This window comes from Melanerpes formicivorus, unplaced genomic scaffold (assembly GCF_026170545.1).
Source record: "Melanerpes formicivorus ecotype bairdi unplaced genomic scaffold, bMelFor1.0.p_v2 SCAF_39, whole genome shotgun sequence".
NCBI lineage: Eukaryota > Metazoa > Chordata > Aves > Piciformes > Picidae > Melanerpes > Melanerpes formicivorus.
In genome coordinates, this window is record NW_027142391.1 from 2567538 (window position 1) to 2583902 (window position 16365).

At 56.4% G+C, this 16365-nt stretch overlaps 1 protein-coding gene across 2 annotated transcripts in view; it reads left to right on the top strand.

Annotated features, from left to right (window-relative positions):
- Positions 1-10199, top strand: part of MXRA8 (matrix remodeling associated 8) — a 42263-nt gene extending 32064 nt beyond the window's left edge. For both annotated transcript variants that reach the window (XM_068158268.1, XM_068158269.1), the window contains 5 exons: positions 5709-5867; positions 6467-6497; positions 7144-7220; positions 8327-8404; positions 9828-10199. In XM_068158268.1, the coding sequence (XP_068014369.1) occupies positions 5709-5867; positions 6467-6497; positions 7144-7220; positions 8327-8404; positions 9828-9853 (371 nt within the window). In that variant the 3' untranslated portion in view covers positions 9854-10199. The remainder of the gene's footprint in view (positions 1-5708; positions 5868-6466; positions 6498-7143; positions 7221-8326; positions 8405-9827) is intronic.
- Positions 10200-16365: the final 6166 nt, after the last annotated feature.

A 16365-nucleotide genomic window follows, 5' to 3' on the forward strand; every position in this document is an offset into this window, starting at 1 on the left:
TCCACCCAGGAATTTATTCCTCTCTTTCCTGGATGTTGTCCTGGTTGTTGCTGAGCAGAATCAGAGAGTCACAGAATGTTAGGGGTTGGAAGGGACCCAGTCCAAACTCCCTGCCAAAGCAGGGTCACCCAGGGCAGGGGGGGTGGAAAGGACCCAGTCCAACCCCCCTGCCAAAGCAGGGTCACCCAGGGCAGGTCACACAGGAACACATCCAGGTGGGCCTTGAAAGTCTCCAGAGAGAGACTCCACAACCTCTCTGGGCAGCCTGCTCCAGAGCTCTGTGACCCTTACAGTAGAGACTGGATGGGGTGCTTGGTGCCATGGTTGAGTTGATGAGATGGTGTTGGGTGGTAGGTTGGACTTGATGATCTCAAAAGTCTCTTCTGCCCTGCCCTGCCCAGCCCAGCCCCCTGCCCTGCCCAGCCCAGCCCCCTGCCCTATTCTATTCTATTCTATATTCTATTCTATCCTCTCAGCCTCCTCTTCTCCAGCCTAAAGGGCCCCAGGGCTCTCAGTCTTCCTTCCCAGCAGAGCTGTTGCAGTCCCTTCATCACCCTTAGCTCTCCCCTGGACTCTCCAAGAGCTGCCTGCCCACTCAGAAGCTGCACAGAGCCTACAAGGAACTTAACCTGCCAGGGCTGCCTTGGCTTGGCAGTGCTGCAGGAGCTCTCCTTCCTGAGCCAAGCCCTTTGCAGTGTCAGAAGGAGCAGCTTCAGCTGGGTCCCCTGGGGGCAGCGCAGGCTCAGCTGGGTCCCCTGGGGGGCAGCGCTGGGTCCCCTGTGGGCAGTGCAGGCTCAGCTGGGTCCCCTGGGGGCAGCGCTGGGTCCCCTGGGGGCAGTGCAGGCTCAGCTGGGTCCCCTGGGGGCAGCGCAGGCTCAGCTGGGTCCCCTGGGGGCAGCGCTGGGTCCCCTGGGGGCAGTGCTGGGTCCTCTGGGGGCAGTGCAGGCTCAGCTGGGTCCCCTGGGGGCAGTGCAGGCTCAGCTGGGTCCCCTGGGGGCAGTGCTGGGTCCCCTGTGGTCAGCACTGGGTCCCCTATGGGCAGCGCTGGGTCCCCTGGGGGCAGTGCAGGCTCAGCTGGGTCGCCTGGGGGCAGCACTGGGTCCCCTGGGGGCAGTGCAGGCTCAGCTGGGTGCCCTGGGGGCAGTGCTGGGTCCCCTGGGGGCAGCGCAGGCTCAGCGGGGCTGAGAGCACCACGCACAGGAATGTGCTGAGTCGCTGGGAACGTGGAGGGGGCTGAGACATCCGGAGGGCCTGCTCCAAACCCACTGCTGCTGGCACAGGCCCCTGCCTCTGGAGAGCAGGAAAGGCCTGGAATGTTCTCCCATTCCGTGGCAAACCCTATGGAACCCTGCTGGGGTGGATGATGAAGCCAAAGCTCTCGATCAGGAGATAACCAAAGCAACCCACTGAGCTGTTTGCAGCAGGCAGCTATAGTTTCTGGCGCAGCTCCCAAGGCCTGGAGCCATTTCCAGACAGGAAGCTTCCTCCTGTTTTGAATAGAAGCATGAGCTCCATCCTGCTCTGCACCTCAGCACTGCAAACGTGGCTGGTTGCTGCTGCTGCTGCAGAGCATTTTCACTCTGCAGCTCTGGAGGGAGTGATTCTGGCCTGGCATCTGCTGTGGCTCCTGCTTCTTGATGAAACATCCCCATCCTTTGCCAGCTGGGTGAGCCAGTGGGCCACACAGCCAGCACTTGTGGGGGGCTCTCTTGGTGGAGAGCTCTCCATGGCTCCTAACAGAAGAATTTGCCCCTCTGATCTAACTCTTTCCCCCCTCACTGTTAGAAGTAATGTTCATGGATTCACAGAGTGGTTTGGGTTGGAAGGGACCTTCAAGCTCAGCCAGTTCCTACCCCCTGCCATGGGCAGGGACACCTCCCACCAGCCCAGGCTGCTCAAGGCCTCAGCCAAGCTGCCACTGAACAGCTCCAGGGAGCTCCAGGGACATTCACAGCCTCCCTGGGCAGCCTGTGACTCTCTGGTGTTCTTCTCTCTGATGAAGCAGGGCAGAAGTGCAGGGCTTCCCTGGGCAACCTCTGCCAGTGCCTCCCCACCCTCACTGCCAAGAATTTCTTTCTACTCTCCAGTCTAAACCTGCCCTCTCCCAGCTTCAATCCATTCCCTCTCATCCTGTCACCACAAGCCCTTGTCAAAACTCCCTCCCCAGCTGTCTTGTAGCCCCCTTCAGGTACTGGAAGGCTGCTCTGAGATCTCCCCAGAGCCCTCCCTCCTCAGCAGTTAAACCAGATCCTGTGAGGCAGAGGGACCATGCTGAGAGGTACTGCAAGGTCAGAGCTTGGCTACAGAGCAAACCTCCATCCCCTCAGCTTGAATTCTCCTCTCAGCCTCTGTGGTATTGTTCTAGGAGCTGACATCCCCCTGAACAGTTCCTCTGTGCCTCAGTTTCCCCAGTTACAAACTGGGATATCTGCTGCTGCCTTCCTGGTGCTGCACTCTGGAGCTCACCACTGGTGCCCTGTCCAAACACCACCAGAGGTATTTTCAGTGCTGCCTGCCTGAGTAACCCAAAGAGGTCCCCAGTCCCTGAGCCTCTTTCCACTGTTTGTTGTTCCAGTGACCTCCCCAGTGTTGACTGCAGTTTAACTCAGCTCCTACCCTGCCTCACAGTCTTGTGGGAGAGCAGCAAGCCAGGAATAGCCTCTCCTTATGTGCTGCTGCTCTGGTGGCTACCCTCTCATTGTGGCAGCTGCTGGAGAAGCCTTTCAGGATGCAGAGATCAGTGAAAGCAGAGCTGCCTCTGGGTCTGTTTGCAGCTTTGCAAGTGGCTTTTGTTTGGGGGGGTGTGTTCCTATGGTTTTGAGCTCAGCACTGGTGAAAACCACAGTGCTGGTGTCCAGCACATGGCATCTAGCAGTGCCAGTAACAACTGGAGTGTGGCTGGAGTGCAGGGCTGGGCTGCCCAGTGAGACCTCTGCATTTGCTGGCACTGCCCACAGCGTTAGCAAATGCTCAGCTCTGCTTTCTGAGTGTCCACTGTCATCCCCACCCCGAGCACTACCTCCAGTTCTGGGCCCCCCAGCATAAGAGGGACCTGCAGCTGCTGGAGCAGGTCCAGAGGAGGCCACAAAGATGATCAGAGGGCTGCAGAACCTCCCCTGTGGGGCAGGCTGAGAGAGCTGGGGCTGTTCAGCCTGGAGAAGAGAAGGCTCCAGGGAGACCTTAGAGCAACCTTCCAGTGGCTGAAGGGCTCCAGGAGAGCTGGGGAGGGATTTTTCAGAAGGGTTGGGGGTGATAGGATGAGAGGGAATGGGTTGAGGCTGGAGGAGGGGAGATTTAGACTGGAGATTAGGGAGAAGTTCTGCCCAGTAAGGGTAGGGGAGGCACTGGCACAGGCTGCCCAGGGAGGCTGCAGCTGCCTCCTCCCTGGAGGTGTTGAAGGCCCGGTTGGATGGGGGGTCCCCAATGGCAGGGGGGGTTGGAACCCAACCCATTCTCTGCATCCATGGATCTTACTTGACTTTGTTGCTGCTGGGGTGGTGTGTTTAAATGCTGGAAGCAAAGTGCCTGACAAACCAGAGGCAGTCCCCATGGCGGCAGCAGCATCTCCCCATGGCAGCAGCAGCAGCTCCCCATGGCGGCAGCAGCAGCTCCCCATGGCTGCAGCAGCAGCAGCTCCCCATGGCAGCAGCTCCCCATGGCAGCAGCAGCAGCAGCTCCCCATGGCAGCAGCTCCCCATGGCAGCAGCTCCCCATGGCGGCAGCAACAGCTCCCCATGGCGGCAGCAGCAGCAGCTCTCCATGCCAGCAGCTCCCCATGGCAGCTGCAGCAGCTCCCCATGGCAGCAGCTCCCCATGGCAGCAGCAGCAGCTCTCCATGCCAGCAGCTCCCCATGGCAGCAGCAGCAGCTCCCCATGGCAGCAGCTCCCCATGGCAGCAGCAGCAGCTCTCCATGCCAGCAGCTCCCCATGGCAGCAGCAGCAGCTCCCCATGGCAGCAGCAGCAGCAGCTCCCCATGGCGGCAGCTCCCCATGGCAGCAGCAGCAGCAGCTCCCCATGGCAGCAGCAGCAGCTCCCCATGGCAGCAGCTCCCCGTGGCAGCAGCAGCAGCTCCCCATGGCAGCAGCAGCAGCTCCCCATGGCAGCAGCAGCTCCCCGTGGCAGCAACTCCAAGCCTTAACGTTGCTCACAGGAGAACACATCTGCTAAGTGGCACTGGGGCTTAGGGGATGGTTCCCCTCCTCTTCCTCCTTATTCCCTCTAACTGATTTACAGGTTGAACACCCAAGGGTGGTGGCCAGGCCTCCACACTGCTGCTTGCCTGCTGCTCTGTGACTGTCCCCTGCTTGGGGGGGGAGAAGGTGTCGCTTCCAGCTGCGCTCCGAAGCGGAAAGCCTCTTCCAGCACACTGTGCCTCAGGGATCTGCAGAGCCTGGGCTGGAATTATCCATTCCTCTCCCTGCTGTAAGGGGGGGGAAAGTCTCTTCCTCTTTCTGTTGACCTATTTATCTGAGAGCTACAAAAATGTTCCACTCAGAAGGTTCCTGAGCTGCCCTTCGCTGCGCTGTGGCAGTGCAAAGCTGCTGCACCCACAGATGGAATGGAGTCTTGGCTTCCCCTTTGCTGTTTGCTTCCCCCCTTTCCTCCCCCTTCTTTCTTTCTTTCTTTTCTTTCTTTTATTGAATTGATTTTTTTGTTACATTTAATTCAGAAGGAAGCTCATTCTTTGGCTTTGCACATTCCTCCCACCCTGTAAATTACAACCCTTGGCAGGGAGGGGCTGCTTCAGGCTTGGAGCTGGCTGGAGCCGAAGAGCAGCGTGGTTGTGTGTGTTGTGAGGGACCCAGAGGAGGCTTGGCTTACCCTGCAGAAGGACCTGGGGCTGTGCAGTGGGGATGTCTAGTGTAGCTGTCTAGCGTAGGAAAGATGCTGAGGTGCTGGAAGGTGTCCAGAGAAGGGCAACCAAGCTGGGGAGGGGTCTGGAGCACAGCCCTGGGAGGAGAGGCTGAGGGAGCTGGGGTTGCTTAGCCTGGAGAGGAGGAGGCTCAGGGGAGACCTTCTTGCTCTCTCCAACTGCCTGCAGGGAGGCTGTAGCCAGGTGGGGGTTGGTCTCTTTTCCCAGGCAAGCAGCACCACAACAAGAGGACACAGTCTCCAGCTGTGCCAGGGGAGGTTTAGGCTGGAGGTGAGGAGAAAGTTCTTCCCAGCAAGAGAGCTTGGCCATTGGGATGTGCTGCCCAGGGAGGTGGTGGAGTCCCCATCCCTGGAGGTGTTTAAGAAGAGACTGGATGGGGAGCTTGGTGCCATGGTTTGGTTGATCAGATGGTGCTGGGTGAGAGGTTGGACTTGATGATCTCAAAGGTCTTTTCCACCTGGTTAATCCTGCCCTACCCTACCCTGCCCTACCTCCTCAGTCAGTGGCAGCCCTGACCCTGGGCAGGCAGCAGGGAGGGCCTCAGGGAATCATTGAGGCTGCAAAGAGACCTCCAAGATCAGCGAGTCCAACGGAAACCTACCTGCCCCCACCGCTGCAGTCACTGATGTCCTCATGCTCCTGGGGAAGGGTAGTGGTCCTGGGAGGAGCACAGGCACCTCCCCTCTGCAGCAGGTTGTAAATTAGGCAAGCATTTGCCCTCCCTTTGTGCAGCTCAGGAGTTTCCCTCTGGCCGCGCTTTGGGCGCACGCAGGGTGCCAGCTCTGAGCGTGCTGTGAAAATCACCAACCCGCTTCCCTCTGCCTCTCCCATCAGACCCAAACGTTGTCAGGGGCCACAATGTCATCAATGTCATCATCCCTGAGAGCAGGATGCACTTCTTCCAGCAGCTGGGCTACGTCCTGGCGACCCTGCTGCTCTTCATCATCCTCCTCATCGTCGTCGTCCTCATCAGCCGCAAGCGCCGGCACAGAGGTGAGCGCAGGGGGAGCCCTGGGGTGCCTGCAGGGACCTCCCATGGCAGCAGGGCTGTGGCTGATGGCAAAGAGCTACTGCACAGCACAGTGCTGAGAGCAGGGATCCTCCTCTGGGTCCCCCCCTTGATGTGTTCTTTGCAGTGCCACATTCCTCCTTGTTTGGGTGGTGTCTGGGTCCCCAAGGCACACTGCAGGGATCCCCCTCTGGGTCCCCCCCTGCAAGGCACACTGCAGGGATCCTCCTCTGGGTGCCCCCCTGCAAGGCACACTGCAGGGATCCTCCTCTGGGTCCCCCCCTGCAAGGCACACTGCAGGGATCCTCCTCTGGGTCCCCCCCTGCAAGGCACACTGCAGGGATCCTCCTCTGGGTCCCCCCCTGCAAGGCACACTGCAGGGATCCTCCTCTGGGTCCCCCCCTGCAAGATACACTGTAGGGATCCTCCTCTGGGTGCCCTCCTGCAAGGCACACTGCAGGGCTCCTCCTCTGGGTCCCCCCTGGTGTGTTCTTTGCAGTGCCACATTCCTCCTTGTTTGGGTGGTGTCTGGGAGGGCTTGGCCTGGCTCCCACTGCTCACTGTGCTGCTTCTCCCTGTTTAGGTTATGAGTACAATGTGAAGAAATATGGAGAGTAAGTATCATTACCTGGGCTTGGAGGGGGTAAAGATGAGCTTGTGGCTGACCTTCAGCTGTCCCTGAGAGCCTAAAGCAGCTGAGGACCTGGTCAGTAAGAGTGCAGCCCTGTCAGGCAAAGGCTGCTGGTGGAGCTCATTCATTGCTTCCCAACAGTTCATAGATTCCATGAAAGGTTTTGTTTGGAAGGGACCTTAAAGATCATTCAGTTCCAGCCCCCTGCCAAGGGCAGGGACACCTCCCACCAGCCCAGCTTGCTCACAGCCACATCCAGCCTGGCCTTGAGCACCTCCAGGGAGGAGGCAGCCACAGCCTCCCTGGGCAACCTGTTCCAGTGTCTCCCCACCCCCATTGGAAAGAATTCTTCCTCCTCTCCAGTTTAAATCTGCCCTCCTCAAGCTTCAATCCCCTGCCCCTCATCCTAGCACTCCTAAAAGGTCCCTTCCCCAGCTCTCCTGTAAGTCCCTTCAGCCACTGGAAGGCTGCACTAAGGTCTCCCTGGAGCCTTCTCTCCTCCAGGCTGAACAGCCCCAGCTCTCTCAGCCTGTCCCCAGAGGGGAGGTTAGGGGTGTTGGGAAAGCAGTTGTGAGCAAGTGTGAGAGGAGCTGTGCCAGCACCATTTGTCACTGAGCTTTCTCTTTCAGGAAGGATGTAAACCTCAAAGAGTTTACAGTTGACACCACAGATCTGACTCAGCACAGAAGTGAAGACCTCAGGCTGGGTATGCATCAGCTACAACTCTCCCCCAAAGCAGCTCCAAAGCTCTTAGAAGTGAGGATTCTTTGGCAGCACTTGGATGCCCCTTTCAAAGTGATTTAAGCTCCTGATTGTAAATGGCAGCTTTGAGAATCTCAGCCCCCAGGTCAGTGCAGGCAGAGGGCCTGCAGGTGGGGAGGGCACTGCTGCCTTTGGAGCTTAACTGGAGGCTGATGGATGAGGCTGGGCAGGAGCCAGGCACAGCTGCTTCTGTTTCACCTGGAGTTTTGGGGAGTTCTTTGCCATGCACCTGAAAGTGAGTGCAAACCAGTGTGGGATGAGAGCAAGACAGCAGCTAGGGAAGAAGATTCCTCAACTTCAAGCAGTGTAGGAAAGAGAACCAAGGCAGTTCTCCAGTCCCTCCCTCTCCTCTGTGCCTCAGGAGAGCTCTGCCCTGAGCAGATCCTTTGAGTAACTGCAGCAGTCATCTCCAGCTGAGCTGCAAACAGTATCACAGTATTAGTCAGGGCTGGAAGGCACCACAAGGATTTGCCAGTCCCAACCCCCCTGCCATGGGCAGGGACACCCCACACTAGATCAGCCTGGCCAGAGCCTCATCCAGCCTGGCCTTAAACACCTCCAGGGCTGGGGCCTCAACCACCTCCCTGGACAACCCATTCCAGGGCTTCACCACTCTCATGGGGAAGAACTTCCTCCTCACATCTAGCCTGAATCTCCCCACCTGCAGCTTCATTCCATTCCCCCTAGTCCTAGCACTGCCTGAGATCCTGAGCAGTCCCTCCCCAGCCTTCCTGTAGCCCCCTTCAGATACTGGAGGACAACCCAGATAGACAACTAGACAACCCAGAGCTTCTGACACTGGCTGGAGGAGTCTGTGCTGCCTCTGAGGAGCAGGGAGCTGAAGTATGCAGAACTGAGTAGTGCCAGGGGCAAAGATTAAGTCCTAGCAGCTTTCCCTTTTCCAGCTGAGTAAGTCCATGAGTTACTCCTGGAGGTGTGGAGAGGCCAGGCCAGGAGTGCTTGAGGGAAGGATTGATCACTCAGCTGCCTGGGCTCTGAAGCTCACTCTCCTAATGGCTGTCTGCATTCCTCTTCTCCTCCCTGCCACAGATTACAAAAACAACATCCTGAAGGAGAAGGCTGAGCAGGCCAGGAGCTTCCCAGCAAAGAACATCGATTTAGACAAAGGTAATGATGATTTGCTTCACCCTAATTGGTGGCTGCAGGAACCTTGTGATGGGTTGAAGGAGGGAGGGACACAGTTTAGCAGTGAGCTGACCAAGCCACAGCCAGATGAGGAATGCTAACCATCAGGGCAGATGACAGCAGGAATGAGAAGCTAGGTCCCTTCCTAGCCTTTCATCAGGGAGCCACAAGATGCAAGCAGTGATTAGGCTTTGAAAAGCTTCTGGCATGGCACAAGTGGGATTTGGTTCTTTGCTGGAAGAGGAGGAATGCCTGGCAGGGCTGGGAGAGAGCAGGCTGGGCTGGGAGAGAGCAGGAGCAGGCTGGGCTGGGAGAGAGCAGGCAGGGCTGGGAGAGAGCAGGCTGGGCTGGGAGAGAGCAGGCAGGGCTGGGAGAGAGCAGGAGCAGGCTGGGCTGGGAGAGAGCAGGAGCAGGCTGGGCTGGGAGAGAGCAGGCTGGGCTGGGAGAGAGCAGGAGCAGGCTGGGCTGGGAGAGAGCAGGAGCAGGCTGGGCTGGGAGAGAGCAGGAGCAGGCTGGGCTGGGAGGGAGCAGGCTGGGCTGGAACCCCAGAGGGGGATGCAGCTCAAAAATGTCCTGGCCTGGTGCTTGAGAAGAAAACACTGGGCAGAAAAGAGTGTTTGGAGTTGAATTCCTTTCTGGCTGGTGAGCAGTCACTTGCTTCATCCAACAAAAGCAAACAACTCTGCTTCCCTAGGGGCTGAGGCTCCTTTTTCTTATCCAGGATTCATAGATCCATAGAATGGGTTTGGGTTGGAAGGGGCCTTCAAGCTCAGCCAGTTCCAACCCCCCTGCCATGGGCAGGCACACCTCCCACCAGCCCAGGGTGCTCAGGGCCTCATCCACCTTGGCCTGGAACACCTCCAGGGAGGGGATATCCACAGCCTCCCTGGGCAGCCTGTGCCAGGGTCTCCCCACATTCAGGGCACAGAATTTCTTCCTCCAGTCTCAGTCTGCCCTGCTCAAGCCTCAGCCCTGGGTGTTAAGAGTATTCATCCTGAGTGTTATGAGTATTCATCCTGAGCAGGATGCCTCTTATGCAGGGTCACACTTCTGTCCAGCAGTGCTTGGAAGCAGCTGGCAGGTTCCATGGCTCCTTTCCTGGGGATTTAGAGCACAATAAGTGTGACTAAAAGATCAGGAAGGGAATGGTCTGGGGAGCCCCTGAGTTGCCTTGGAGCTGCTGTCCTTGCTTTAGTCGTCAGAGAGTGTCCTGCAGAGATGATCTGTGCTGTGGTTTGGCCTCAGGGCCTCTCCCTGGGGGCTTTGTGCAGAAGGTCTTGGGGCCAGGGCTGGCTGCAAATGGTGACTGGTGGCTGTGTGGCTAAGTCCATGGCACACTGGGTGCTGCTTTGGATGCTTTGAACTCTCTCCTCAGGCACTGACCTTCATTTTGATCTGCTTGCAGATTTCAGGAAGGAGTACTGTAAATGAGGACATCCCCAAGCTGCTGGCTGGCCCAGAAGCTTCAACCAAAGAGAGAGACATGGAAGAGAGATGCCTTTTCTTCACCTCATGTCCTTCCACTTCCCACAGATGGGGTTTTCTCACATAGACTCTCCCCCCCATTAAGCACAAGGGGCTTTGCAAATGCTTCTTGACAGAGTTTAGGCTGTCTTGGGTGCACTTAGGATGGGTCTGGGTTGCCTTTTCTTCCTCTTCTCTTCTCCCAACCCTCCAACCCCCCTTTTTCTTTCTTGAGGTTTGAGTTTTTATGAGCTGAATCAGCAGACCTTTTGCTTTGATGTTACTGCTTTAAATAAACCAGCCTGCAGCACCACTCTTCAGCCCTCCTTCTCTCAGGCTCTTTGGCCATGTTGAGTGCTCCCCAGCACAAGAACAGCAAAGCCTGCTTGGGCTCTCTCCTGGGCTGGGGTAAATCACTGCCACACAGCACTGTGCACACTCCAGCTGCACCCCTGCACGATGTACATGCCTCATTGGCTGCATGGGGGAAGGTCAATGTCCTCATTTTCCAGGGGGAAGCAAGGCACACAAATGACCAAGGGTAGGGCTGGGATCAGCTCCAAGGAGCTCTGGAAGCCTAACTCTGTTTCTCTGACTCTGAGCTTGATTGGTGATTTGTTTTTGTTTCACACAGAATGGTAGGGCTTGGAAGGGACCTCTGGAGATCCTCCAGGCCAAGCCCCCTGCCAGAGCAGGAGCACCCAGAGCAGGTCACCCAGGAACACAGCCAGGTGGGTTTTGAATGCCTCCAGAGCAGGAGACTCCCCAGCCTCTCAGGGCAGCCTGCTCCAGGCTCTGCCACCCCCACAGGGACAAAGTTTTGCCCTCTGTTCCCCTGGCATCTCCTCTGCTCCAGCTTGCCCCCAGTGCCCCTTGTGCTGTCCTTGGCCAGCCCTGAGCAGAGCCTGGCTCCAGCCCTGCACATCTTTAGCCCCAGCAATGAGGGCAGCCCTCAGGCTCCTCTGCTCCCAGCCCCAGCTGCCTCAGCCTGGCCTCAAAGGGAGATGTTCCACTGCCTGCAGCAGCTCTGTGGCTCTTTGCTGGTCTCTCTCAAGCAGTTCCCTGAGGCCCTTCTTGAGCTGAGGAGCCCAGAACTGGGCACAACATTCCAGCTGTGGCCTCAGCAGGGCAGAGCAGAGCAGAGCAGAGCAGAGGGGCAGGAGAACCTCTCTTGACCTGCTGGACACAGCCCTTCTGATCCACCCCAGGCAGCCATTGGCCTTCTTGGCCACAAGGGCACATTGCTGGCTCAGGAGCATCCTTCTGGCCACCAGGAGCCCCCAGGTCCTTTTCCTCAGAGCTGCTCTCCAACAGCTCAGGCCCCAACCTCTACTGCTCCTTGTCTAGGAGTGGAGAATGAACTGTGTCTGGATGCTAACACTCCTCCCTGTTAGGGGAGAGCTTTGTTTTTAATGCCTTCAAATACTGAAAATAGTAATAATAGAAGAGTAGAGGTGAACTAAGCCACAGCTGGGCAGAGCTTTGCCTTCCAGTTTGCTTAGCCCTTCTGCTGCTTCTGGGCAGTTTTGGTCAGGAACTGCCTTTATCTTCCCTGAAATTCACCCTCTAAGAAGTGCTGAGACTGGGCAGAGCCATGAGTCAGTGGAAGGCAGGGGCTGGGGCTGGGCCCAGGTGCCTGTTTGCCTGCCCTCCCCCCAAAGCAGACAGCACTCCTGTGGCTGGACCTGAGTGAAACCCAAGGCACATTCCTGCAGGTGCAGGAGGCTGTGCTGGGTATTCCATCAGGGTGGCAGGGGCTCAGGTAATGGTCATGAATGTCTTTCTCCCTCCCTTTCATCTCTGGGAGTCAAAGGTTGGAGATTTTGACTTGCCAAGCTCCAATTGCTTAGAGACACCAGCTCCAAGGGGGGATCCTCAGCAGCTCCAGAGCCACTTCAGTATTTCACTGGCTGCAAAACAGCTTAAGGGGGAGGAAAAATGACTCTGTCCTCTGAAACAAGCAGTGGGAAGTGCTCTGTGAGTTCCCCATCCTTGCTTTGGTCACTAGCTCGAGTTTGGGCTGTGGGCAGAGGTGCCAATGTCACCCCAGAGCAGTGCAGGGGCAGTCCCAGTTGAGGTGATGTCTCAAGAGAGGCTGATGAGCAGAGCAGGAGCAAAGCAGCCTGCCACATGCAGTGTGCAGTCCAGCATGGCCCAGCATGGCTGCAAGGCTGCTGGGCAGCCACCTGTGCTCCCAGGCTGGGGGGAAAGAGAGAGAGAGAAAGCAAACAGCTCTCAGCTGGAGGGGTTTGGTTTGTTTACTTAATACACAAACAATCTCTCTTCATTTCCTCTTAATGAGAGGACTTAGCAAAGGTTGTTTACTCTTTAATGCAGGTGAGGAGCCTCTTAGGCCCTGCACTTGCTCTGGCAGTGTTGGCAGGAAGCCTGTGGCTCATCTTGGGTGTGAAAATTAGAGGCCTTGACTTGCAGGTAACCACTAGGCTTAGAGGCAGGACCACTCTGCCCTGTTCCCAGTGCCAGACAGGTTGGTTTGCTCTCCCTTCCCCTCAGCTCAGCCTTTTTTTGTCTTCCCTTCTCATGGAGAAACAACTTTTTCATGTGTAAGTTTGGCAAATGCTTTGCCTGAGTTACCCACAGCAGTGTTCTCCCTGTGCTGATGGGATGCTGCATCCTGGCAGGCTGCTTTGCTCACCCCTTGGCAGGTTCTTGGCAGCTTGGGCCTCATTTATTGTCTCCTTGGTCTCCTGAGACATGCATTTGATGTTGTGCTAGTTCAAACAGGGACAGCCTCTCACCTCTTCCTGCCAGTGAGTGCTGAGCTCAGGGAGGGCAGAGAAATGGAAGTGGTTTAAGGCAGCTATAGAATGGGTTGGATTGGAAGGGACCTCAAAGGCCATCTAGGGACAGCTCCCACCAGCCCAGGTTGCTCAAGGCCTCATCCAGCCTGGCCTTGAACCTCTCCAGGGAGGGAGCAGCCACAGCCTCCCTGGGCAGCCTGTGCCAGTGGAAAGAACTTCTTCCTGAGCTCCAGATAGAAGGAAGCTTTGGTCCAGCAGGTTTGGCACCCTGGAGGAACATCCCAGTTTCCCTCTTTCCTTTCCAACTGGGTGGTCTCTGGTACCCATTTCACTTAATGCATGGACTTGTGGAGCAAGGAGAGGGTGCATGGCAGTGACTTGAAAAGGGGTTAAAGCTGAAGCTGGAGTCAGAGCCCCCTGTGTTCAGCTCTGTGCACACTCTGCTTCCTCTCCAGACTGAGAGGAGGACTTGCTCCATGAAGCTTGGGTCTTCCTTTGTTGTAATCTCCATTATTCTTGTGACTTGAGTGCCTCCATTTGTCACTGCTGTGTAACTCTTCCTGCCATGTAAGAAATAAAGGAGACTCTCCTGGACTTTCAAGCTCAGGTGGATTTTCTTGCCTGCTGTTTGGAGATGCTAAGCTATTAGCTCATTCCTCCCAGTGGCTGGGCAGCCTGCTTCACCTCAGAGCATCCTCACAGTGTTGAGAAAGTGCAGACTGGGTACAAGAAGTTATTCCAGGGCTTTCAGTCTGCTTTCCACAGGGGCCAGGATCATTTGACTTGGTCATGGGACCCAGAGGCAAATGTGAGCCCTCCAAAAGTGCTGTAGAATGAAGAGCAGCTCTGCAGCTGGAGCTGGAGTTGAACCCATCCAGCAGAGCTGAAGGTTGGCTCCTCCTTCCCAGCACATAACTCTGCTAGTCCAGAAGGGAAGGTAACATCCTACTGGAACATGAACTGCACTTTTATGCTTCACCCCAGCCCAAATTCCTCTTTCCCTTGCAGAACTAACACCTTGCAAAGTTCCTGCTGCACATTCTGCTCTTGGAGGACTGCCACCCACTGAGTAGTATCCCAGCTGGCATGACAGAGTTCTTCCAGGGACACTGGTGGAAAGAGCTTGTGTTGCTGCTTGGATGGACAGTGCAGGGTGCAGGTACAGGAATCTGAGGGATCAGAGCAGGATGTGAAACTAAAAAGTGGCAGAGAAATGCAGCTGGCAAAGGGAGATCAGTTACCAGCCTGCCCAGCTGTGCTGAAGGGATTCTCTGCACTCCTGCCTGGCTGGAGAGCACTCTGCAGCCAGTCTCCTAGATCCGTGGAAGGGTTTGGGTTGGGAGGGACCTTAAAGCTCATCCAGTTCCAACCCCCTGCCGTGGGCAGGGACACCTCCCACCAGCCCAGCTTGCTCAAGGCCTCATCCAGCCTGGCCTTGAGCACCTTCAGGGAGGGAACATGCACAGCCTCCCTGGGCAGCCTGTTCCAGTGTCTCCTCAACAGAGTCAAATTAGAGGGAAAAGAGACTGGAACAGGAGGAGACACTCTTCATTCCTAGCAGTCTGGGCATCTGCTGCCAACATTGCTTAATGCTTCCCATTCCATGCTGGTGAGTTCATTGTAGCAGTCCTCCTGGAGCACCCACATGAGCCTTGTCCTCTAGTCCTCTCTTTTTCCCTCCCAGCAGAAGGGAGGGAAGTGTCTCCCTCCTACAGACCTGTAGGGCAACGTCCCTCTGACACTCCACAGCTGAGAGGGTTGTTGGAAATGTCACTGAAGCTCCTCCCTGCCATCTCCCCCTGGGTTTGTTTCTGTTTGAATCCAGCGCCAAGGAAAGCCCTGGGGAGCCTTGCCCAGGAGGCTGACGAGCTGGACTGCAAGGCTTCTGCTTCCCTCTAGTGTTTGATGTCTTTATTTGCTTGTGAAGCATGGGGACGGAATGAGAACGAGATGGGACCTGCCCCTGAGATGAAGAGCTGCTGGAAGAGGGCAGATTTAGACTGGAGAGTGGGAAGAGTTCTTTCCAGTGAGGGAGGGGAGGCACTGGCACAGGCTGTCCAGGGAGGCTGTGGATGCCTCCTCCTCCCTGGAGGTGTTCAAGGCCAGGCTGGATGAGGCCTTGAGCAGCCTGGGCTGGTGGGAGGTGTCCCTGCCCAGAGGGGTTGGAACTGGATGATCTCTGAGGTCCCTTCCAACCCCAACCAGTCTATGGAGCGGTGCTGAGCAGGGCAGGCTTCCTTTAGCAGGCCAGAGGCTAGCTCTAGTCCAGCCCATGTTTCCTGAGCCCCTGAGCTTTGTGTGGGTTTTGCAGTATGAGACTCAGGCAAAATATTACCACCCAACCCTTTGGTCTCTTAATGACCTCCTGAATCCCTCTGAGAGAGCCAGGTGGTACCCAGGCAAAGATTAAATCTGCCAAGAGCTCTGCTCTTGCTCTGTTGCCTTTGCTTTTGCTTTCAACAGCTGGAAACACAATGGCTTGTGTCATTGTCAGATGCCTGCCTTGGCACAGCCACGGATCTGTGACTCACAAAAAGCTTTCAGAGTCCCCACAAGCACAGGAGAGAGCAGATAGCACACTTTGAACCCACTTTCATGTCACAGTCGAGCCACAAGCTAATCCAATTAATGAGTGGACATGGGATTGCAGAACACACCACTGCTCCATCAGGGCTAACATCTTGCTTCTTGCTGAGTTCAGGCTTTAACACTCGAGTGGAAAACAAATAGGAGGCACAAAATCTCTTGCTATTAGTGCTGTGCTCTCAGAGATAGTGCAAACGGTCTGGCTGACCCCTGCAGGGAGCAGATAGTGGCCTGAGGCATAAAAGCCACTCACCCTTTGCTTCATTTGTAGAGCAGAGCACTTCATTACCACACAAGAGAGCAAGCAGGCCTGTCAGGGAAGCCGTCCTCCGAGTCACACTGATGGCTGTTGCTTGGCTCAAAGCTTAGCAAATCATTATTTGCTGAAGGGGAGGTGACCAAAGGAAAGGCAGGGCTCTGAGCACTCTGACACTCACCAGAGCTGCGGCTTGGCAGCCACTCCGAGATCTCCTGGGGAGTTTCACTTATTCCCCCTCTCTCCACCTGCAAAAAGGGCTTTGGAAAAGAATAAAATCGTCTGTCACTTGGAGGGGTGTGCTTCACTTGGAGGGGTGTGTCTCACTTGGAGAGGTGTGCTTCACTTGGAGGGGTGTGTCTCACTTGGAGGGGTCTGCTTCACTTGGAGGGGTGTGTCTCACTTGGAGGGGTCTTTCTCTTGGAGGGGTGTGCTTCACTTGGAGGGGTGTGTCTCTCTTGGAGGGCTGTTTCCCTTGGAGGGGTGTTTCCTCTCAGGAGTCAGCTGCTGTCAGTAACATCACAAATCTTCAGTGCTTTGTGCCTCCCTCAGGATTTCTAGAGAGGAAAGGGAACTTCTCAGGCAGTGATAGGACTAGGGGGAATGGAATGAAGCTGGAGGTGGGGAGATTCAGGCTGGAGGGGAGGAGGAAGCTCTTCCTCATGAGAGTGGTGAAGCCCTGGAATGGGTTGTCCAGGGAGGTGGTTGAGGCCCCAGCCCTGGAGGTGTTTAAGCCCAGGCTGGATGAGGCTGGGCAGGCTGCTCTAGTGTGGGGTGTCCCTGCCCATGGCAGGGGGGTTGGAACTGGATGATCCTTGTGGTCCCTTCCAACCCTGACTGATCCTATGATACTAACTCCTCCCCAGTGCATCTCA